A 25,466-nucleotide genomic window follows, 5' to 3' on the forward strand; every position below is an offset into this window, starting at 1 on the left:
TGAATCAGTATTTTGTCTGCCCATTTTCTTTGGAATATCTGGACAAGTGAAATATAGAACATCATTATATAAAGAAATAGGCAAAATTTTTGTGTATTTTCTTCTTAGAAAATTCCTTTTGAGCTCGTGCTGTAGTGAGTGTCTTTTAATCAATCACAAATCATATTTTTTGACTGGCCTGGTAACCTCTTGGTTGACAATTTTTGACTGAAAGAGTATAACTTGAGGATTGTCACAATTTTTGTGTTGTGTTAATATTTCCTCAATGCTGTTTTAAACTTATTCTACACATTTGACTGAATGATTTGAACATTTAAATAGCCTTGAATTTGACCCTGCTTGTTGTCATAATCCTGTAAATTTGACCCTGCTTGTTGTCATTATCCTGTAGAGAATTACCTATGTCCTTAAATAATTGAAATATGTAGAGAACAAAAAATTGTGTAATAATGAATATAAACCTCATCTTGATTGTCTTTTTTTTTAATCAGACAAGAAGCAATTTTAGCAGCAATGAGTGAAAAGGATGCCAATATTGCTTTACTAGAAATGACAAGTTCTAAGAAACAGAAGAACACTGAAGAGATAGAAAAGTTAAACAAAGAAAAAGAAAAACTACAACAACAACTTAGTGAAGTGGTAAAATTTCATGTCAGATTTTCAATTCATTTCACAATGAAGGATGTAATTGCATGTAGCTACATGTCATTGTTGTGATATCTTTTATGTACACTTATGTGTATTAAGAGTACTATATAACACTATGTAGATGATTAAAGTTGATATGCTTGCCTTCTGAGGAGATTTTTTAGTAAAAAGGAGAAATCATAGCATCATTTTTTTTTGCAGAAAATGCCCTGAATGATTTAAAGAAGCATGTTATTAGTTTTAAATAAATATTCCCAATTGATGAAGATAGAACTTAAATAAAAAATCCTCTTATAATTTTCAATGTTTTAGATATTGATTAATGAATAGGAAACTTTTTTGTGCATTACAGACACAGAATAGAATGAAATTAATTCAGAAACAAGAACGACGAGAAGAGAAAAAGAAATCCTCGCTACCTCGTAAAAAGAAAGATCAACCTCCACCAGAAACTCCAGAGGTTTCCATAGAAACAGAACAAGCAGAACAAAAAGACTCATGATAGATATAATGTTTTTCTTAAGGATTTCCATTTAAATACTCCAATAGCAGTATAAAACATTGTACAGTTGCATTATTTGCTTTACTTGGAAAAAAAATACTCCAGTGTATAATTTAACCTCTCTTTTGTTGCTTTGTTTTGGTCATTTTTAAATGGAAAGCCTTCAGAAAATATTCCATTACCACAATAATGTTTACTTTATGCGATTGTATCCACAATTTATTATCATAAGTGAAATTTTGTCTTGTATTCAATTTGTTTATTTTTGAAGACAGTCCCTTGATAAGGCTGCTTGCAGCAGAATAGTTATAAACTAGTCCTTCATACCATTAATGCTATTTTAGATACACAGTCAAGTTAAGCCTTCAGTATCTTCCCATGTAGCCTTTGTTAGGATTGTTTGTATGTTGTATAAAAATACCTTGCTGGACAAGGTTGAAAAATAAAGAAAAGGAGGATCATTCTCCTTTCAGAGCTCACATTAATTTGCCAAGATTTCGAGGAAGACTGAGTATCATTTCAAACAATGGGAAAACAAAGTAATAATGTAATTCCAACAAAAAACCTTTGAAGATCTGTCCTTGTAAATAAAACATTACATTCTGAAGTGACAATGTACCTTCATCAAATGTCCTTTCCTTTTTTGTTTGCTTGGGTTGATTGTACAAAAAATGCATTTTTGAAAATGTTAATTTAAAATTCTCTCTACTGTACCTTTCTTTATTTAAATTATGATAACTTCAGGAAATGAACTCTTTCACTAATGGAAAATGTTTCAAATATTGCTTTAAAATTGAATGTTTGGGCTTTGTAGTCCATTCAGGTCCTTGATTTTTTAGGATGATATTAAGGAATCCATTTAATCCAAAGCAATGTGATTTAATTACTTTAGTGCCTAAGCTTCTCTTAGAAAGAGTTTTTTTTTAGTTTAGTAGAATGCTAGTAGACTGCTTTAATGCCAATGGTAATAATCACCCAGTTCAAACTTTGTATCTGTACAGATGAAGATACAGGTGGAAGAAAGTCTTATTATTGTAAATGTTCATTTGCACATTGGCATCAGTTTTCATGATTTTTTCAAAATTCTTAACAGTTTCAGTTTCATATGGTTTTGAAATCACATTTTTTTAATCAGTTATTTATATTTTCAATTGAAATTTTCAATTTTTGATGAATTTAAATTCATGATTTGAAAAAATGTCAAACTGAAAGATACTAGGTATTCTACTTTCACTATTAATGATTAAACTACAATGTAAATAAAGCCAAGCTTGATTTCATTCTTACTTGTATAATGTTTATCAAGTTAATACTGGATAGTTTTTATCCTATTTTTGTAGATTAACTTTGTGATACAATAGGTCTGTGATTTGTCCTTTAGGTTGTAAATATTAGTATCTTTTAATTAACCAGGTGTAGCTACAAATTTTACATGTGTTCATGTGTGGTTTAGTTGTAGGTACATTAAAGATGATTTTTATGTAGGAAAAAAGTAACTTCCAGTATTAATTCTACAAACATCAGGTTTTTTAATGTTCTATACTCATTGTGCTTTGCTTTTGTAGAAAGTAGAATTCAAAGTTCCAGATACCTATGTTAGGCTATTGCTTGGTTTTTGACTCATACATACTCTGCTTGTTACCTTGACTGGTAATTTTGGTGAGTTTGGTGATCAGTCTTATACTACAGAATATTACTCTAAATAATGTTTTTCAATTTTTTTCTATGACCTTATGAAGTATAAGTAAGTTTTTTTTAAACAGGCATCAATCATTAGAGTTGAGGAATACATCCGACTAGACTTGCTACAAGTCCTTCTTTATATTGCAGTTATGAATGTCAAGTCATTTAAAGATATTTTCTCCTTTATATTGAGTTAAGTGGTATAAAAACTATATGTTTTGCTATCAGTCCACATTCTTCACTTTAGATTGTTGTCAGTACATTGTATTATGTTTTTAGAAGAAGGTTTGTTCTGTTGTAGCAAAATACATGTTTGTATATACATAGTCAGTATTGTAAAATCCAGAACTAGTCTGCAGAACTGATTCTTATTGTTTACACTTACATGTATGTATTACATGTCAGACCAATATAAATAAGAAATATCTTTTTATAGGTTTGATCTGTTGTAGCAAAATACCTGTTTGTATATACATAGTCAGTATTGTAAAATCCAGAACTAGTCTGCAGAACTGATTCTTATTGTTTACACTTACATGTATGTATTACATGTCAGACCAATATAAATAAGAAATATCTTTTTATAGGTAGTCTTCCAGTTCAAGTACCAGCACTTATTTTCATTTTTTTTTACCAGCTTTTATAATTGAATGTTTTTTTTTATTGGTCAAATTTTGTTGACACAAGGAATGTTCAATGATTTTTTTTCTTTCAAATATTTTTAAAATGTGTAAAATAAGAATTATCTTGTATTTGTAAGGAAGTAATCAGCTAAAAATTATTTTTCTCCCCTCTTTGGTGACATATTCTTTTTGTTCTGTATGTCTGTCTGTCACACTTTTGTAAGAGTAATTTCTTGGAATATACTGCACCAAATTTCATGAAACTTTGTTAGTATTTAAGACATGATATTTAGTTATGCATTTTATCCTTTGATATTTGTGGGTCATACCCGTTTGAGTTTTAGAGTTGGGGAGACGTATGCTTTTAATAAAAAACAAACATAAAATTTCATAGCTATATTATGATTATTTATTGGAAATCCAATGTGATAATTATAGTAGTGATAATACATGTACTTTCAAAGTATAGTTGGATGACACATGTACATTTGAATTACAGTTTTTGGTAATAATCCTATCTTTCAGGAATAGAGATTTGATGAGGTTTTTAAATCAAATTGTAAGGAAAAATTACACTCTACATTTCTTATTATGTGAACAGTCACTAAAGTTTCATGTACATTAAGAATCTCTAAGTATTTCATTATAAATCACTTATAACCAGACTAATTCATTCATTTATTGTTTTCATAATTTTTTATACATGTACTTAATGTATTATTTAAGGGTTAAAATTCAGTAAAAATGTCTGGATTATTTTTTAAACAACTTATTTTATTCATATTTCCAAAACAGTTTGTAATATGTTAATATTATAGATATAAATTTTGATGAATATTTATAGCTGGTGCTTAAAGTCAAGATTTGCTGTTCATGATTTGAACAACCATTGTATTTATTTTAAACCATTAAAAGCGAGTGCAATATTTAAGACTTTTAATCATCTCATATTTCATCAGTGTTATCATCAAATCTTGCCATCATTTATGTATTGATATTATTGCTTAACCATATGGTGGAAATATGTAATGTTGCATTAATCAATTGATATTAAAGAAATCAAGGTTGTTTAATCCATATTATATGAATAAGAAAAAATGTTGAATACACAAATATATTTGTTGATCTGTTGTTCATGTATTGGGAAGAATTTATTTAGTTAAAAACAGGAGTCCAATACTCAGTTTTTTTCCATAATGAATATGTTAAATTGTTGAGGTTATATGATGCTTAGTTACAAAGGATATTCAGTTGAAATTAACTCTGTACAATGGAAATAATCTAGATTTTACACAGATCTGTAACATGTATTAAGTATAATATTATGTTATTACTACATAATAGATCAGTGACCATTTTGTTATTTATAATCATTGGCAACTTTACCATTTTTCTATTGGTATTTCTGTCTGATATTTTCCTATCTCAGACTACTGCTGTGATACTTAAAATATTGGTAATGGGAAAATTACAACAAATACACTCTGACATAGACATATTTACACTTGTGGATGTCATTGGCGAAAAAAATATATCTCGTTGTTTTTATACTGAATTCTCCTTCAACTTGGATATTAATGACATCACAATTTAAAATTACATTGTTTCATTGCATCAAAATGTTAATCAGAGATAAATTTGGGGTCATTCGGAACAAAGTGACAAGTGTGAATTCATTTATTGCCACTAAACAGAATAACGCCAGTTTTGAACATCTCGACAGAACATCATATCTGGCCCTAACATGTTCAATGGGACATTTTCAGTGTTGATTTCAAACTGTTCAGTTTATATTATTGTGTTGCAAGTATTTCTGTAAGACAATGACTTCAATGTTATTTAATGGCAGTACATGTCATTTAATGATTGTAGTTACTCTCTGTTCATCCTAAATCTGATTCTATAGTCAATATTAACTATATATAACCTAACCTAAATATTAAATACCATTTACCTCTTTATATCTTAGTCAGATTATTATTAAGTCATTTTATTATTGTACTTTATTATGATATATGTGTTGTTGAGAGACTGACAGAATACATGCAATTGTATGTTTATACTCACAAATCCTGACAAACAGCTGAAAGACTGCCAGTGTCTAATGTATGAGGTGCTTGTGTTCCTTGTTTGTTTGTTTTTTTTTATTTTGCAATTTGATAATTTAGCAATGTCATGTTATAATATGCATGTAAAAAGTCAATAAAAAAGAACAAAATCAATTGTTTTTTGTTGTTTCTTAGACTATGTTGACACATGCAATATTGTATGTTCAATTTCTTCTCTTTCAATAACTTTTGCATTCACTCCAGTTCTGGAAATCTTCTTCATATATATTGAGGTCAACTGGGGTCAATAGACATGAGGTCTGAAACATTGCAATGAGAGAGAAGCATTTCAGGTGTTTTTATGTTCTTAGATGTATTACCGCATGATCATTTCTGGTCTTTTTTTTTCAAATCTAAAACCCTTTTTTCACTCACCAGGCCTAAAAAGCTGTGTGAAAAACATGGCTGCCATCACTAAAAATAGAACATAGGGGTCAGACAGCAGTTTTTTGTATATATCTCCAAAACCCATAGGTTTAGCCAAATTCTGACATATGGTGAAAATGTTCAACACAATGAGATCTATATGTTGTAAAATTTTTGTTTTAACCTGTTCAGCCAAGTTTGAGTTTTTGCCTGTTTTCGCTGTTTTTTTTTTTTTTTTTGTTATATTTATTTCAATGTTATTTCTTCCAAAATCTTCTCCTCTGACACTCGACCAATTGGAACCTAACTTGTTAAGAATGTTCCTTTGGGTATCGTGCATAGAATTGATTTTGGTATTTTCAATCTGTCGAAAAATCATGGCTGCCATAGTTTTCCACATACATCTCCAAAACCGTTAGGTTTAGCCAATTCTTTCAGTTACTGAAATAATCCTTATTATAAGGCCTACAAAAGTCTCCAGGGATCAAAGTTGTCAGACGACTGCGTGTAAGAGTTACTGACCTTGAAAGATGAAAAATAACTTTTTTTTTACAGTTTTCAGTCAATATCTTGAAAACTGTTATAAATATTTCAGTATTTCAAAGTCTATTTTTGGTGCCAATTTCAGAAAAATCTGTGGACGTTTCTTGGTGTTATGGCCCTTGAAAGTGTTATTTTTTAAGTTTAATCAGTTTTTGCTTATTATTTAGAAAACGGAAGCAGTTTGATGATTAATATAAATTGATAAAATGTTCAGTATTTCAATATCTATTGTTCGTGCCAATTCAGAAAAATCTGTCGACACATCGTGAAATTATGGTCCCAGAAAGTGTCATTTTGACCATTTTTCCCGTTTTTACCTGTTGTTAACAAACCAACAGCAGATTGAAAATGAATGTTAATTTAAAAATATATCTCTGATTGGTGCAAATTTATGAAATATCTGCAACATGTTAAAGCTTTAAAACCAGGTGAGCAATTCAGGCTCTTGAGGACCTTTTGTTTATGTCTAGTATAAATCTGTAAACCAGTTTTCACCAGATTTTAGGTGCCAGTATTGGTTGTCACTTTCTAATAAAGTCATAAACCCCAAATAAAATAAATTTTCCAATTCATTATATTGTAAAAATATGATACCCAGAGGTTTTTCACTTGCTTCAAGGTAAAAAGGCAGTTGATGCAAAAGTATGTACAATACTTATGGCATTTAACTGTGGAACACATTAAGTAGCACTCTGGATAAGAATCATGCAACATGTGAATCTGGTTGGAAAGCCTACATATTTTTGTTTTTTGATTAAAATGTTATAGTAAACATGTGGCTCTTCATATAACCCTTGTTCTTAAGAAATAAAAATTATACAGTATGCACTGTAGAATTCAAAATGAATGGAAGTACCGGTAACTGTAAATGACAAATACAAATGAAAGTTTTGGATTAGTAACCATGTTGTTTTATGTCTACCTTTCTTCCTTCTACCCTCAGGTGTACATCTTAGGCTCACCTTGATCATGTCTTCTGGTCATCTGCAAAGAACATGACAAAGCCACCTCTATCTCTTTATATAAGTAAAGTCTCAATATTTTTGGTTTTTGCCATTCTGATGGGGCTGTTATACAAGCACAAATCCAAAATTATGGCACTTAAGTTTATTCTTTATATACCTGTGTTCCACTTTGATATTATATATTAATTATGGGACTCTGTCGGTCTGTAATCAAAAACTGAATCTTGTCCAACCTATTTAAGGCAAAGACCTTTTTTTTCATTTATTTGAAAGGTTGAACTGAAAAACACTTAATGTTTTATAAAAAGAGGTTTTTTATATGACTGCAAACAGTTGTATAATGTTGTGGAGCAGTCGTCTGGGGTCACTTTGTTTCTTTGTGATATTACTTTAGTTTTGGTTGACCAATTGTTTGGAAATTTTTATATGATTTTACTAACCACTGCAGAAATTTGGACTTTGTGGCCCCTACCATTTTAGAAAAAGGGCCAAAAAGTGTAAAAAATAGGTGTTTTATTAAAACCCATCTAGGATGTTCGGATTTTTTTTTCTGTTTTAATTATTCAATTTTAATTGTGTTCCTTATTTAATTCTGCTAAACAAATGCATCCCCAAGTTTTATATGTTTTTGACTGTTTTCAAGTTATAAGAGTGTCACAGTTGACCAACACCCAAAAAATCAAACTTTTTTTATTTTTGATCCTATTTCAAAATATTTTTATTTATTGGATTCCTCATAAAACACATTTTTTGTTTTGAAAATATTTATTAGAATCCAATTTTTTGCAACATATTATCCAAACTGTTTGATGTGTCCGCCCTTAAGCTTAAGTGTGTCAAACACTAATATTTTGCCCAAACATGCCCCAACTGTTCAGGGTTCGACCAATACAGTCGTATCTTGCTACGCTCGGCGAAGCTTTCTATTTTACGAGAACTTATGGTTGGGAGAATGTCAGCATTATGTATTTGGTTAGGGCTAGAACATGTAAAACCAATCGGAAGAGTGCGTACGTATTATAATTTTCTGTAAATTTGTAATTTTTTTTTTGTCTGATATCTGTTCTTATTGTCTAAATGAAAAGTCAAGTGACAATTTTAAAAAAATATATTTGTAGGGAGAATTCGAGTGACGTTTCGCGGGAAATTAGTTTAGGGGAGATAAATTAAACTTTACCTTGATTGTAATGGTAAGTCTAGAGGTTTTTGAATGGGTGCAAGCTTCGACCTGTTGAAACGGACCATCTTGATTGGAGTTGATCTTGAAAGAACCGGCGTCTTGGTATAAATACGACAGAAATGTGCTAACGTAATGATTTCTTGGACTACTTAGTGACTTGGTGAGTAGTAGAAGATAAATAATGTCTCGATTGATTTCCAAATTAGCATATGATATGATAAAACCTGCCTGACGCTGAATAATGTCGCACTGCATCGCCATTTAATGCAAGGAATCGCACACATTCAGCGATTGTGGTGTATGTCATAATGATTGCAACAAGTTTAACATAGGTATTAAAGCCCGAGAGACCGTTACTTTATAAACAAATAAGAGTAAACAGAAAACGAAAGTAGGTTAACGTTAGATACGTGTATGTTAAAAATGGGGGCGTGGCAACCACATGTGTGTGGAGATAGTATGTTGTTATTGACCGTGTAGCAAAACAGGGCATGCATTGATGATTTTAGTTTACCATATAATTGTATACTTTCATGTATTCAGAAAATGAGAATTTGTTGCGTTTATTTAATTATTATTTATTTTTTATTTTAGTATATTCAGCTTTCAATGTAAATGTAAATGTTTGATTTATTTATGTATTTACCATAATATGACTTTAATCTTTATCTATAAGGGGTTGAATTATTGTCTTTGTAAAAGATGCACTACCATGTTTTCAACCAATGTGAACATACGAGACAATCTAGAATAACCTCTCAATGCCTGCATGTATTATAAGTTCATCATGTTCATATAATCACTTCCAATTACATACATGTTTGTTCTGGCAGAACAATTCTTAATCATTCATGCATTCAGACATGTAGGATGTTGCTGACTATCTGTCCCTGATATTGATAACTTCACTTGCAAATCTGAATAAAAAAGTCTACTCTTCTATTGTTCGTGGGGTACCAATTTTTGTGGTTTTTGTGAGTGAGTCAGACCACAAAAATTGGTTCCCATCGATAAGGAGATTCCCATTGATGTGAATACTGAACAGCTCAAAACCACAAATTCATTACTCCACAAACTTGTGTATCTTCCCTTATCTACAAAAAATTGGTAGTCACAAATTTCAGTACTTCCACAGTATTTAAAACAATACTAATACAAAGTACTGTAAGTTAATTAAGCAATCTAAGCAAAAAACTGAAAATTTATATGTGTAAATTTATACCAAATAAAGTTGAGGAGCTGGATAGGCTTATACTCAATATGTACCCTTAACACAAAATGTATTGGTTGCATCCAGTTCAGGCTAAACTAATATTTAGCCGGATATAGTTGAATTAAATGGATGAAAAAAGGTTTATTCAAGTTGGCAGGGTAAGTCCAAGAAGTAAAAGTCTAACTAACAAATTGGTGTTTACAAGAGTGAACTTGTTTGTGAGGTGTCTTTTAACATTGACATTCTTTTAATTTTATGACTGCAGATTGTTTAGTTAAACATGCCACCAAAAAGGAAAGCTGGAGGAAAGGCCGCAGCGGGGGGTAAGAAGGCTAAGACTGACACAGAAGCAGCTCCTACAGTATCTGATCACATAGCATCTCTAAAAGCTGCAGATGCTGGGAAGAAAAAGAAACACAAACCAGATGACAGATTTCCAATGGCCAGTTCAGCTGAAGTAAGTTATAGTTGTGTACTAATAATAATTAAGTTAGAAAAAGGTATCAGTCATAGTTCTTAAAACACAAATTTAGAGAATCCATGTTTTCACATGATGGATTTCTAGCAAACGGTTCCTGTCTCAAGTTTAGCCCAGTTGAGTAAATTTTTTGTTTGGTGTGGGATTATATAGTATTACTATCATCAGTAATACTAAATCCCCTGGGTTGAGGTCGTGAAAAATGTCTTAAGTTATTCTTCAGAATTTTTTTTTAAATTAATGAAAAGTTTAACATGAATACTGTGGACTTATACCTGATGGTTCAGATTTGATTTCCGTTTTAAAAATATGAATTAAAATGTGAAATATTTGATATCCAGTTTTCCAATTTTACATTACACAATCCAGGTAAATTAGATTACTGAAAGGCTGTTTTCAAATTAACTGTTTTAATACTACCTTTTGACATGTGAAGGGTCAATAATGATAAGGTTGATTATAAATTCTGACCAAGATGATTAATAAAGTTGAATGTATCTATCACAACACCGGTCACAACCAATTGATGCAGCAAGTATGTTGATTTCAAAATCCTCCCATCCAAGTTTCAAGGTTTATCATATGTATTATTTGATCACAATGTACTGGTCATTGATAAATAATTGATAGGAGTAACATAGAATATTTTTTTTTATTTTCTAGGTTTATGAAGACTACGATTGCATGTTAAACCAGACCAATATAGGCCATAACAATAATAAATACTATGTTATACAAGTTCTGAAGTATGGAGCTACATACTATACCTGGAACAGATGGGGACGTGTGGTGAGTGTTCAGTAAAAGCATATGGTGACTAATTTTAGGAGGTGACTGCGTGGTTTGATAGTGAAAAAATGCACAAGAACTTAAAAGGACATATTGTGAAAATATGCTTTGTATGCTTTATTGCCTTAATGTATATATGTAGTATAAAGGGTCAAAATTCATGATGGATTTTATTTTATGTCAGTATGATTTAATATGACCATTTTTACAGTAAAAAAGGGTGCTGTCGTTTTTATTTTATCTTGAATACAAAATTTTTCTAACACCTGATCAATACCGATAAACAAGGTCATGAAATTTAAACAACATCCCTTTTAATCAGGCTTCTTTTACCAATGAAATAATCCTATCTGAAAAAAGGTGTGTGTATTGGAACAAATTAACATGAATTTATCATAATTTTAGCCAAAATATTAAATTATAATAAATGTAACTAATATCTGTATGTATTAATATGTATAAAAAACTTTGGTTTGATTTACGCATAACATAAACCGTGAACCAAATTTCCTTATACAGGAAAATATATTCAGATATTAGTTACACTCCTTATGAACAAAGTTCTTTATACAGGAAAATATATTCAGATATTAGTTACACTCCTTTAATATGCATATAAATATCAGCTGAATAGAGTTTTGAGGTATATTGTGCCTAATATTTTTTATTAATAGATTTTTTTGTTTAAATATAACCTTGAATGAACAGAAGTAGTAGTAAAGTTTAAAAAAAAAAACTTCATTTCAGGGTAAGTGAGCCTTAATGTAAGTTTCAACAATAATAAGAATAATTATGAACAATTCTCTAGATGGAGAAAAACAGTTAATTTAATTTAATAACAGGATCTGACATGAAGAAAAAACAAGTTGATAATTTTAACATTTACCAACACTGGTGACAGTGAAAGCAAAAATGAAATTCCATATAGACAGATTGAGGATCAAGACCGCCGATATGCACATTTATTTAAATACCCAAATCCTTTTGATTTTTCAAAGGAGTTCAAATCAAGATCCAAATTAGTGAAAGTTCAGAAACAGTCCAGAAATTACATTTATTTTTGTATTTTGGTTAGTGTGGCTTTCTACATATACATGTATCTTAGAATTAACTGTACCTGTATTTGCTTGGCCTTAGCCAGTATATGGTTGAATTCTGCTACTTTCATTGGAACTAGTGCTGCAGATTGGCCAGAATGTAAAGGAGCATTTTCACCAGTGGTGTTCCATTTGGAAACAGGATGATCAGGAGCACTTTGATGTCTGTAGGCTGATAAATGACTTCACAAATAGTGGCAGCATTGAGATCTGCGCAGTTGTTGGAGAAAAATTAGCATTAGTTCTTCTTTCAGCCTAACCACAGAAGGAATTTCTGCCAGCAGACTAGTTAAAGGTGCTGTCGACCTACCATCAGGCAGAGAATTGGCCAACATATCTGCACATGTGGATGATTTTCAGGGTTGACATGGCTGTCTCAAATCTCAGTATTCTTGGAATTTTTCCCATTGGGAAGCTCTCTGCTCAGGTTTTCTATTCTGCTGAGGAGGTCTCGTGGTCATTTTTGTTTTTGAAGAATGGCATTGCATTTCCATAGATTATTTTCCCACCAATCACCTTCCTTGTTACTTTTTTTAATAAATGTTATTTTTATGTCAAATCTTTCAAAATAGTATGAGGTATTGAATACAGATGTGGTGTTCCACATTTTGGTGTGTCTAATGCACATATTTTTACATAAAAATTATTTCCAGAGCATGGGGGTGCCTATTATGCATCAATATATAAGATTTGGCCAAGAAAAAAAAGATTTTCCTAAGAGAAAAGAGATTATATAATATGAACAAACAAACTGGGAGTGAAATGTTACTGAAAGAAATTTATCTAATCATCAAATACATCTTTTAGTATTTATTTTTAAATGATATTTTCTACAAATCATGTTAAAATGTCTTAATAACATATTTTAGACATAGGTTGTACAATATTTCATTCTTATAAAACATGTTAAGAGATTAAAATGAAACAACTATGTATTTTGTATACATTTAAGGAGGTACACCTAAGGTTAAGGACATAACTCTGGAAATCAGTGATATGTTTGTATCATAGTCAATTTCACCAAAACCTTTCAAGCTTTTCTCTGAAACAGAATGAAATCAGTCCAAGTCACTTTGATGCTGACATGAGATTGATGTAAAATAATAAATACATACATTCCAGTGATTTCTAAGAGTTGTGTCCCTTACTCTAAGTCTACCTCCTTAAGACATGGTGTTAATTTTTCAAGATTACTTTATAGTAAGGATTCATTTGTTGTAACACCATGTGAAACATGAAATCATTTTTTGTGCTTTAGATATCTATTTTACCTGTTTTAATCATGTGATACATGTAGGATTCAACTTTGAAATCCAAAAAAGCCAATTTTATTTTATTTTATTTCAATTTATGATCTTATCAAAACTCATTAACAATTTATAGATGTTGGGAAATACTGCATGCCTAAACGGTAATATATTTTCACCAAGTGATATTCTCTTAGTGTATTAAACTGTATGGTAATCCTATGCCAAAATAGCTTAGCACAATGGAGATCAATTATTTAAAAAAAGTTCTACTTATATAAAAAAAAAAACTAGTTAATTTTGTTTTCACTAAAAAAATTGTGGTTTGTTGAAAAATACAGTCTGTATGTGTACTTGGTGCAGAACAAGGAAAATGGTCGGCATCTCTTAACCTTTAACATATATGGGCTGTATTTTTAAACAATATACTAATATAGCATACAGAGAGTGGGGTAAATTAATTTTACTTGTACTGGATATCCTTTAATTCATTGCATGATATACCGGTATCACCTTTCTTCCATGCTCTCTTTTTTTTAAATAAAATTCAAAGAAATATCATGAATTCATATTACAGATTAAAGTTTCTAAAATTTAAACATTTTAAAAATTTTCAGGGTGAATCTGGTATGAACAAAAATACTGCTTATTCTGATGTTAATGCTGCCATAAAAGAATTTGAGAAGAAATTTAAAGACAAGACAAAGAATAATTGGAGTAACAGAGATTCCTTCAAACCAGTGCCAGGAAAATATACAATGATAGAAATGGCAGGGGAAGAAGAAGATGAAGTTGATGTAGGTTATTTCTAACTGCAAGTGTTTGAGGATATTACCAGCACACAGGGGAAAATGCAATATATATTTTTCATCTGTTTAAAAAAACATATGTCTGGCATAGGTATTTCATCTTAGTAGGGCCATTATGAAAAACATATGAATATATGTACTCAGGAAAACATGCAACACCAAGTTTTAATGTGTTGGAAAACATCTAAAAACATATGCTTGTTATATCTCATATGTTTAAGATCACCATGAAAAATATATGAATATGCACAGGACAACATGCAACATGTAATTTTCATGTTATTAAAAAAAAATCTCAAAAACATATGTTTATCATCATGCATGAAAAAAGTTTAATTTTTTAAAGATATTTTGGAAAAGATATATTTTCGTTTGTTTTATATGCACAAAAACATATATTTGCATGTCAGTACTAAACATATGTTGCCATTATATAATTTTTCCTGTGTATTTATATATAGGGTCTATCTGTCCATATTGTTATAGGAATGGATCTCGGAGCTCCCAAACTCAATGAACGGCCAAAGGCCAAAGGCCGTTCATGTAATGTTTGGGAGTGGATAGATCTGTTCATATATGCATGAACGACCGAATATAGCTGTTCAATTGTTATAATTCTATCTGACAATCAAAGTTACCCTCTGAGAGCCTCAGTCGGTTATATTGTTACCCTGTGTTTTTACGCTTCAATACACACACATTCCTTTGCACACATATGGAAGTGCGGACAAATATTTACACATAATCGGCTGCACAACAACAGTGAAGGCGGCATGGATGAAGTGATAGTTGACACTGAAAAATACAAGATGTAAACAATTCAACAAGAATATAATTATTAAGGAAAAACAAGGAAGAAGGAAAATTATAACAAGGTGTTTTCAAGGGTTCAGTCAGACTCAGTTATAAGTTTCTTTCCCTGAGCTGAAAATTACTCTCTGTAAACAAACTTGACTGGTAAAATCAATGTGCATGTAATAAACTATTCTTACGGCTATATTATGCCATTAAGTTTGTTGCCACTACACGGCAGTCATATTGTTTTCAAGTTGACTGGTGTTCATGCATGTATGAAGGATCTGGCAAAGTTTGTGCATGTATTAACTCTCTGGCAACGACGTTCTTGGCCAATCAAAATTGGCTATAAGCATGAAGAAGCTCATGATTTGAATTATTCATGAGTGAAACTCCTTCTAAGCATGATTCTAAATAATACAGTGAATAAATTTATTGGGCGATGGGCATCATATTACAATAAGTATTTAAGGGTGATAACCAGTTTCAAGATACAATATATATTTTACAAGTCCATGGTTATAGCAATAGTGATGCTTAAAGATGTAATCATTTTTACTTCTATATGCTGTTTTGTAGGCTCCAGTTGCGACCTCGAGTGGACCAACAGCTCCAAGCACACTTGATGCCCCTACACAATCACTTATGAAACTCATTTTTGATAATGACATGTTCAAAGATGCAATGAAGAGCTTTGATATTGGTTTGTGTTTGTTAATGATGCAGATAAAAAATGTGAAAATTTTCTCTTAAAATACCGGTATAGTAAAATGAAAGTAATGAATGAGGTAAATAGATGTCAAGTTGCACACAGATATTAACAGGTATAACTAAAGCTTTCTTGTGCTTTTAGTCAAATCCATTGTGTAGCTACATATTAACCAACTGTTTTTCATAAGGTAACAAATACATGACCAATAGGATAATAGAGAAATTGAGTTAGGGAAAGGAAACAACCGATTGTTTTTTTCTAATTTATGTTACTTTATTTTTCGTTACATATGCATGTGATGTAAAATTTAGCAAGAGATGAATAGAATGGCACTTTTAAAGGAGAAATCAATATTACGCATATAATTGCAGATGTTAAAAAAATGCCATTAGGAAAGCTGAGTAAATCACAGATAGCTAAAGGCTTTGAATGTTTAGAGGAGCTGGAAGATGCATTGAAGAAGAAGAAACCAAAAAATACATTAAATGCTTTATCATCAAAATTTTATACCCTCATTCCCCATGACTTTGGTAGAAGAATCCCTCCTACAATTGATAATGCTGAGTACCTCCAGCAAAAAATGGATATGCTTTTGGTATGTTGAGTCAAGAATTTTGTTAAAATACCTTTTATAAGAGATTAACGAGATAGAAATGTTTTAGATTTTTGTCGGTAAAATTATTCATGTTAAATATGTTTTATGACACGTTTTCACATTTTTAAAAAGTTTATAATATTTGTCATTAAGACACAGATAGATGTGGTGCATTGATCCAAATTATCCCCTTTTAGTAATGATCCAAATTATCCCCTTTTAGTAACTTTCTTAATTACTGGTACGAGATCGGTTGCTTGAAAGACCGTAATACATGTCATTGACCAAAATACACATGGAATGACCGAAAGACACCTACAAATTTTAGTTATAATGTATGTTATTAAAAAAAAAGTGATTTTAATTAATTTTTATGTGAAAATGTAACACTGTGATTCCATACATTACAAAATTATTTTGTTATATGATGAACTTCTTCACGATATCATGCTGCAACATGATGACTATGACATTAAAAGGGGAACCTAACAGAAAGACAATGGTTTTTAATGAAAGAAATGAAAGTTTTAAAAATGAGCATAATTAAGAAGGATTTATCATATCATTCACTTACATTTTTCCGAGGCGGATCCAGGATTTTAGTTTGGGGGGCATAAATTGAATTAAATGCTGTGCAGAGCAAGGCAAAAAATATTATGGGGTGAAACTGGTAGTGAAAATTTTTTTCTTACCTGATTTAGGGGGTCTACACCCGGTAAGCCAGTCCTTGGATCTGCGCCTGTTTCTCTTATTACCAATCTTGTTTTCTTAAGTATTTACGCAATATAATTATGATATACACATTTGTACACTTTTAAGCCTTAGTTCCCTTGGTTACTGTTTTAAAGGGGAAATTTACATTCCAGTACAGAGGGGGAGGTGGCCACCTTCACAATGTTCATTGCTGTGGTGTGGTGTGAGAACTCCAAGAATGAACATTTTGGGATTATTTATAGGGATTATTATATTTTGTATGTGATCAAATTAAATTGTGTTAGAACGTGTGTGTTATCCTTCTTTTAAGTTTGTCAAATCAATGTAGCATTCCGCCACTTTCAGTTCATCATGCAAAATTTTTGTACTTTCGCACTTCAAAATGCTGTTTATGTACAAAATATTCAAAGAATTTTATTTAATATATAATATAATGTAGAAAATATCATTTAAAAGAGAATAATTAAAATTTAAGGTGTCTTTCGGTCATTCCACATGTATTTTGGTTATTGACACGTAGCTCAGTCACCCGGTACTAGATTTCAGCCGGAACATAATGTTTTAATTAGCCTTGTGAGATGGTTTGTTGTCTTTGAATAAACACTATATGTAGATTTTTGTCTTAGAAATGTTTTTAATTTTCTAAGCATGTGATTGCACAGAATTTTCTACATTCATGTTGTAGCATGCAGATTGTTTAACATACAAATTTTTGATAAAATTACTTTTAGGTTCTTGGAGACATTGAGTTGGCTCAAGAAATGCAGAAAGAGAAAGAAAAAATGGGAGCAGTAAGTTTGTTTAGGTTCTTTTTTTGGTAGACAAATCACAAGCAAAGGGAAAAAATATCAGAAAGTACAATAAGTACCAGTATCCAATAGGTTTCTATTAAATAGCAATATCTAGGAATGTTGACCTAAAATATTGACTTGCCAGCTTCTGCATGATGCTTAGGTGAATCTGTACTTTAATTCTCACAAATCAATGAATTTTATATAGAGATGAAAGTATCAGAGAATATTGAAAGTCATTAAAGAGATAATATATATGGTTTACACTGGCATTACATATTTCAAGTAGCCCCAAGGCTAATAAGTGCTTATTTATTTAAACGATATCGGGGTGACAGGATGCCGACTGCTTGATATGGCTTCTTCCTTCATGACACATGTAGGATGCCGAGATTTAAACATTTTTGGTAATTTTTATCTGAGTTTATTTTCATATACCAAGATAATTGTTGATTTTTAATTTTATGGTTCTGCTCTGCCCACAAACCCACGAAAATAAATATCCATGAATAAAAATAAACCAGTGTCAAACCATATGATACCTACTAATATCAGTATGATATATGACAGCATTTTTAAGAGTTTATGCAACAGGAGGGTAAATTAAAATTCCAAAGTACCAATGAAAATAGGGGATATATCATAGAGGGTAAATCAATGAGCAAAAAAAGATGTCCATGGACATTTAAGCTGTAAAGGACATTGACAAGAGCAACAAAAAATTAAATACACACAGAGATTAGTAGCATGAACCCTTTAAAAAACAGGTTGAACTGAGGTGCTACAGAAGGGTGAGCAGACCCTGCTTCAGTCAGACAATTATTGCAGCAATCTGAAAATGGAGTTTTCAATCAGGATAATTATCTTACAGGGGAAGAAATCAGATAAACAGCCTCATCCACTGGATGTCAATTATGAACTTCTGAAATGTGATCTAGAATTGGTAGATCCAAAGAGCAAAGAGTATAAGGTAAATGAAAAAAATTATAACCAATCTTGTGTTTTATTTCTGTCTAAATGTGTCTTTAGACTTTGTGTGGTACGAATATGCAGGTAGATCCTTTCATCATGTGAACAGTCCTATTCAATTGATATGAATGTCAACAATCTCGATGGTTGTATATTTTATGCCGATTCATACAGTCCTATAATATAATGATCAACCATATACCATAAAATTATTCAGAAATGGTGATCTAAAATATCTGTATAATTCCTGAAATTTCTTGTAACAAGTTTTTTTGTATAAATTGAATAAAAATTTCTATTACAGATATTAGATACATACACTAATAACACAGGTGGTGGTTGGAGAAGTGCCAAAATCAAACATGTATGGAAGATGAATAGACATTCTGAGGTAACCAAAATTTATTTACACTTTCCTATAGAGATAAGACAGACCCTACCAATTACAATCTGCTTCCAAGTTAACAGCTCATTATGACTTAGACAATTTCTCATCAGTTGTATAGATTGTCACTTAATGAATTGACCACAAAGATTATTTGCTATTATTATCCAAATTGAGGTGTTATACATGTACTTTCTGGTCTAATTGGCTCTATGGTTCTCATCAAAATTTAAACTTTTAAGCATAGGACAAAAAAAAAACTTTTGAATCTCCCGTTCTTAGCAATGATTACTGGTATAAATTGTGACTTCTGAACACCAAGTGATTAAATTTCTGTGATAAGTTTTCTGTCATTTTACATTTTGACATACAATACCGACAAGACTTAATGTGATTTCTTTTTCAAAAATAATGTTATTATAAAAGAAAACAACTTAGAAAAAAAAACACTTGATAAAAAGCAGTGGCCAAAACTTTACACAGGCAAAATTATTTCACATGATTTTCACCTGAAATGAGCAAATAAACGAAGTGAAATTCGGGTGAATGGAGCCTTCACATGGAATTCACACGAAATGTTCTCATGAAATTCGTGTTTAGTGAATTTCACATGAAAATCATGTTAATTTCATGCAAATTTTACATGAATTTCATGTGAAGCTCGATTAACATGAATTTCACATGAAAAATATTTGCTGTGTAGGTTTGTCTTCCTTGGACATTGTAGAAAAATGAATAAGAATAAATGTCACTCTTGCCAAATGTATAAACATATGTAATTTTACATTTTCTTTTTTTTTATTGTTTAGGGTGATCGAGTGAAACCACACGACAAAATAGGTAACAGGAAACTTTTATGGCATGGAACTAATGTTGCTGTTGTGGCCGCTATATTAAAAAGTGGTCTGAGAATCATGCCTCACAGTGGAGGTAGAGTTGGAAGAGGAATCTATTTTGCTTCAGAAAATGGCAAATCTGCAGGATATAGTAAGTAGATGGTGCTTATGACAAAGTAATTTTTTCAACATTCTCTAAGACCATTTTCACTTGTTCAAGTAAACAGAAAACTTATAAATATAATAACTCAATGATACGCAGAATGTTTAGGAGCCCATCAAAAACATTCTGTGGGACCTTTTACTGAAATTGCATAAACTATAGTAGCCAGATTAGAAGTATCCCCTTCTTTCTTTTTTTGGTATCATAAATGCATTATCAATGATTTTCTCAGGTTGTTTGATATCATACTAAATGGATAAGAAAAAAATAGCAATGTATAAAATGTCTACATATGTCTATCCTTTTTCTACATGAAATATTTAGAATATAACACATGTGTGAGTACAAGATATGGAAATACCCAAGGATAAAGTTTAATCTTTCTCTAATGAGGATTCAGCAAAGACTTGTTAGAACGCTATTATATCTTACTTCAGGGCGTCTGAGATTTCAAAATCTTGCATGCAAAAAGCTGGTATTTGTTTCTTTTTCTCATTTTGAATTTGTATTCCTATTCTAAGCTTTTTAATTGAAATGACGTACATTTTATTTAGATCTGATGGTGACATGGAAATGTGGCCAGACCAAGTATAACAATAGGTCACTTCAAAACAGTCACTGGTTAAACAAATTAAATTAAATAATCAAGCACCAGTTATGCTTGTTAGAATTCACATTTGTATCAAAATTTTTTGGTTAGATATGATTGCTCACTAATTCCTAATTTAATTATGCCATTTTTTTTATACAGCACATGTGTACTTTACCTGAGGGTGAGATAAGGAAGTCTCAGATAAAAATAGAAATTTTCTTGTCTCTTTAAAATTTTTTGTCCTGTCAGTCAGTTGGTCATTCTGTCTGTCCTTCTGTCCATAACAGTTTTTGTGCTCCACAATTATATCATGTGTTGTTTGTTTGGAATCAAACTTCAATTAGCAAATCTGATTTTCTTCCACTTTAAAGTGGCTTTTTAAAGCAGGATTTTACCATTTTAATTTTTGTTTTACTGTATATTTACTGCCTATGTTACCAATTTCACTTTGTTTGTTGACCTCGTAAAAACAGGTCTGAATTAGTTACAATGCCTAGATGCACAAGTATCTCAAATTTTTCCAGGTTTGTCTTTTGGGTTTTCAGCAGCAAAACCCTGCCTCAAATACAGTAGGAAAGTTCAGTGATATGTGTTTAAATAGACGATAACATTTCCTAACTTATTTTGTCTCACTGACATAAGTGTTGGAAATGTAAGAAAAACACACTGGTATAATGGGTAAAGGGAAAAGTGAAAAGAACCACACACCAGTATAATGGGTAAATTAGAAATATGAAAAGAACACACTGGTGTAATGGGTAAATGGGAAAAGTGAAAAGAACAACACACTGGTATAATGGGTAAATGGGAAAAGTGAAAAGAACAACACACTGGTATAATGGGTAAATGGGAAATGTGAAAGGAACAATTTGTAGAAGGCAAACAATTTTGATATGTTATATTTTTTACGTCAATAGCCCGTCCAGCTGGTCATAGAGGAATAATGTTCTTAAATGAGGTCATTCTTGGTAAAGAGAAGCTTATCACCATGGACGACTCGTCTCTAACCAAAGCTCCAGCAGGGTATGATTGTGTTATTGCCAAGGGATGGACTGAACCAGGTAAGAGGATTACAATTTTACTATTGGAGTTTGGCATATTTTTATCTATTGAAAATTTTTTGCAGTTCAGATTATTTATTTTGATTGTGCCAAAAAACAGATAAGAGCATTGTGACATAATATTTTACAGCGAATTTAACACCTTTAACTTTTTGTAAAACCAACTACAGGTGACTTAACACAGGATTCCTGCGACAGAAGTATTTCACTCTCCTTCAAATTTGATATGATATAAGATCATTTTAAACTACTGCCATAATACTAAGTTGGTCTTTTAAACAGATCCTTCCAAGGATACCAGTTTAACTTTAGATGGGAAGAAAGTAATAGTACCACAAGGGAAACCAGTTACACAGAATCAGTACTCAAATAAGAGCAGCTTCAGTCAGTCTGAATATTTGGTTTACCAAGAAAACCAAGTTCGAATGAGATACATCTGTGAAATGGTTATGTAAGAATTGACTGTTCATTTCATAGTTATTTTAGACTGGTTAATTTTTTTAAGAATAGATTTCTAATGGCAAAATTTTATTCTATTTTTTGTTGTTGTTTTCATTAATCATGATGAGTTTTTTACCACTGTTATTTAGTATATGTTGTGTGTTTATGGTTTTGGAATCCATAGTTGTTTTCTACAAATCATTTTCTTTTTATTTATACAAAGTAAGCATTTTTACTATGAATTTTGCACATATTTGTTTTTGGAGAGTATTTTTTTGTCATGTATTTTACATCTTTTGTTGGTTTTACCTGTACATTTCTACTTTTGATGATAAATCAAATTTGACTTTAGTGTGTGAAAGACCACTTGTTTGCTTACCCATCTTGTATAGTAATTTAACATCTCTAGTGTTCACTAATATTTTATTGTTTTCTTTGTAATGCAATTTTTAACTTTTCACTATTACTTGATAAGAATTTATTTCATTTGATATAGCTTAGTAGATACCAATTTAAATTTTAACCATTTATATTTTTATTGCTTATGTGTTAATATTTTTTTATTCTGAATTAGGATGTGATTATCTCCCTTTGTTTGTACTCGCTTTGCTACTGCACATGTAAGTTGAATAAAATCAATTTTTTATTGAAACTGAATCATTAATGAAAGATTTAAAGATTTCTGTTTTCTCTTTATAAGAGATATACTTTTTAAGTTCATGTGAAAGAAACAGATAGTAAAACCTGTTGCTAAATTGTTTTTTTTTTTTGAAAATTTTGAAATTCCTGTTTCTTAAACATCCACATTGGTCAAAATAAGCATTATCCCACCAGCTTACAGTAAGCAGATTTCATGTCCAGTCAATGAGTCAAACAAAGCTTGCCCGCTGTGCCACCTACTTTTGAAAGTTTTTTTTTATGTTCAATACATCTTGAGGGCATGTCAACTTCACTCTCTTGTCAGTTTTGGCAAAATTTCACCCCTGTTCCATTGGACAAATCATCACTGATTATTCAAAAAATAGGTTTAACCATTCTTCACTGCATTTAAAGGTACCTGCTATAATGATATAATCGTACATCCACTGTATACCCTTAAGTAGATAGCTGTACATCTGTGATATACTGTTACTATACTGGTTTTGCTTGTATCCATGGTTCTATAGTACTGGTACCTGAAGAGAATTGGTACTTGTAGTACCAGTTTATCTTATCCTATGCTAGCACCAAACAAGTAATGGGTACAATTGCTTTAATATCTAAAATTCAATTATTATACAAAAATGTTGAAAAGAAACAATGAAAAAATGAAAGAAAAGTTAAAAACCAAAATGATTATTTCTATTCATGAAAATTAAAGATAATGAAAGCAAAGATATATGAAGAATAAATAAAGGTATTCACAATAAAGTGCCATGGATAACAATATCAGCATTTGACAATTTAACACCCATTATTCAGTCATTCTTATATTTATAAGATGACTGGCTCATCCTGGGCTGTGATCATATAATATTATGTACCCTTAACCTCTTCTTACTGGGTCATCACCATAGAAACTAACATCAGTATTATCTTTCTCATCTTATGTGTTACATGTGTGTTGTAATTTTGAAATGACTGACTCATCCTGGGCTGTGATCATATAATATTATGTACCCTTAACCCCACTCAAAGGATTATCAACATACAAACTAACATTATTATATTTTTCATGTTGTGTGCTTCATGTATGTTGTTATAATCCAATCTTGATATGTAGGTTTCTATTATAACTATTTGATTTTAGAAAGTTGATACCAAAAATGTAATGTTAGACTTAATGTAGTACTTAAATAACCTACGGAAAACATGTTTTCTATGTTTTAAAACATATGGAAGCATATATTAAGGACCTATATGGAAATTAATGTTTTTGTGCCTATAAATTTATATAAAAACAAATGATTTCCTAAATAATATGCTCACCATGTGTTTTTCATATATTAAGTCCGATGGAAGACGTATTGTTACTGTATGATTTTTATTTACTTGTTTTCCATGAATTAATTTGTTAGCCCTAAGCATGTGTTTTACATATGTTTTTCACATCGGTCCTTAACATATGTTTTTCACATCGGTCCTTAACATATGAAAGACAGATGAGAAACATGTTTTTTTTTCAGGTTTTAAAAAAAAATTAAAAACATTTGTTGTAATTTTTCCTGTGTATACAGAATTTAAAGGAATATAAAATTTAACTTTGACATTAGAATATGTTTAACAAATATTAGGCAGCAACACTCATCTGTATCATCTACCTATCACATAGTTTTCACAATGGAATGTAATGTAACTGGACATCCCTGGTACTTAGAATTAAGATCAGCATGTGTGTGTGCATTTTGTTAAAGATTCTTCGTGTGTTTGAAGATCATCAGGTTTTACATGAAGACTGTGGAATAAATGTGTTTTCTTCAGTTGTTAAAGATTTAGATAAAGATTTAGATTTTGAAACCAGGGAACAGTGCTAGTAATAATTTCAAAAAAAGTAATTTCATCTGATATTTTTAAATGAAAATATGATAACATATGATTAGTTCGGGCAGAAATGGAAGTGAAGAACAAATCGCAAATAAGGTATTTGTTTGTTGCACATTTGACGAGGTTTGTTTAAATGTTTGTTTGTATATACAAGGCTTTTATCTGTTGTTAATGTCAATCTGTTACCAGTATGTAGAGATTACATAACATTATGATTAGTTGTGCACTTTATTTTATTATGAATAAATGATAAATCTATCTTTGTTGTGATTGCTTTTGTCTATTTGAAAACAAGTCTTCATAACTTCAGAGTTTTTAGTATACCATAATTGTTGATAAATCTTGTAACTAAATATGTAATCCTCCTCTTTATTAAGAATCCACATTATTATTTCTTTAGATTAAAAGTTCGTTGCATGGGTAATAGTTCCACTACATCATTTATTAAAAAAAACATTGAAACAATGCATTCTAAGATTTAGACATTTCTGTTCCATGTTACATGGCTGTATTATATAGTAAGGCAGCATAAACCAATAACACGTGCAAACTGGATAGCATACAAAAATAACAACTAAATAAAAAGTCAAAGGGTAAAAGCAGCAGAAGATATCCAGGCTATATTTTCTATACTGGAA

At 30.7% G+C, this 25,466-nt stretch overlaps 2 protein-coding genes across 8 annotated transcripts in view; both read left to right on the plus strand.

Annotated features, from left to right (window-relative positions):
• Positions 1 to 1,290, plus strand: part of LOC148627676 (ERC protein 2-like) — a 32,811-nt gene extending 31,521 nt beyond the window's left edge. For all 4 annotated transcript variants that reach the window (XM_088576982.1, XM_088576985.1, XM_088576975.1 and 1 more), the window contains 2 exons: positions 492 to 639; positions 1,001 to 1,290. In XM_088576982.1, the coding sequence (XP_088433108.1) occupies positions 492 to 639; positions 1,001 to 1,150 (298 nt within the window). In that variant the 3' untranslated portion in view covers positions 1,151 to 1,290. The remainder of the gene's footprint in view (positions 1 to 491; positions 640 to 1,000) is intronic.
• A 7,340-nt stretch (positions 1,291 to 8,630) lies between these two features.
• LOC148627677 (protein mono-ADP-ribosyltransferase PARP3-like) lies at positions 8,631 to 25,087 on the plus strand. 4 transcript variants are annotated; one of them, XM_088576993.1, is made up of 12 exons: positions 8,631 to 8,778; positions 10,097 to 10,288; positions 10,973 to 11,098; positions 14,060 to 14,239; positions 15,626 to 15,749; positions 16,130 to 16,353; positions 17,799 to 17,858; positions 18,730 to 18,828; positions 19,132 to 19,218; positions 20,022 to 20,199; positions 21,721 to 21,864; positions 22,147 to 25,087. In XM_088576993.1, the coding sequence occupies exons 2-12, from the start codon at positions 10,112 to 10,114 to the stop codon at positions 22,317 to 22,319; spliced, it is 1,572 nt and encodes a 523-aa protein (XP_088433119.1). In that variant the 5' UTR covers positions 8,631 to 8,778; positions 10,097 to 10,111; the 3' UTR covers positions 22,320 to 25,087. The 4 variants fall into 4 exon arrangements, with proteins under 4 accessions (XP_088433119.1, XP_088433129.1, XP_088433125.1 ...); XM_088577003.1 differs by lacking the exon at positions 8,631 to 8,778 and adding an exon at positions 8,872 to 8,950; XM_088576999.1 differs by lacking the exon at positions 8,631 to 8,778 and adding an exon at positions 8,991 to 9,009.
• Positions 25,088 to 25,466: the final 379 nt, after the last annotated feature.

The sequence above is a fragment of the Perna viridis genome, chromosome 1 (genome assembly GCF_037379345.1).
Source record: "Perna viridis isolate PV_CMFRI_1.1 ecotype Kerala chromosome 1, ASM3737934v1, whole genome shotgun sequence".
Lineage (NCBI taxonomy): Eukaryota > Metazoa > Mollusca > Bivalvia > Mytilida > Mytilidae > Perna > Perna viridis.

Bases quoted from the DNA above. Each gene is read 5' to 3' on its own strand.
- LOC148627677 (XM_088576993.1), top strand. From the start codon at position 10,112: ATGCCACCAAAAAGGAAAGCTGGAGGAAAGGCCGCAGCGGGGGGTAAG. The intron at 11,099-14,059 runs GTGAGTGTTCAG...AAAAATTTTCAG, and splicing joins GGAACAGATGGGGACGTGTG to GGTGAATCTGGTATGAACAA. The intron at 15,750-16,129 runs GTTTGTGTTTGT...ATATAATTGCAG, and splicing joins AATGAAGAGCTTTGATATTG to ATGTTAAAAAAATGCCATTA.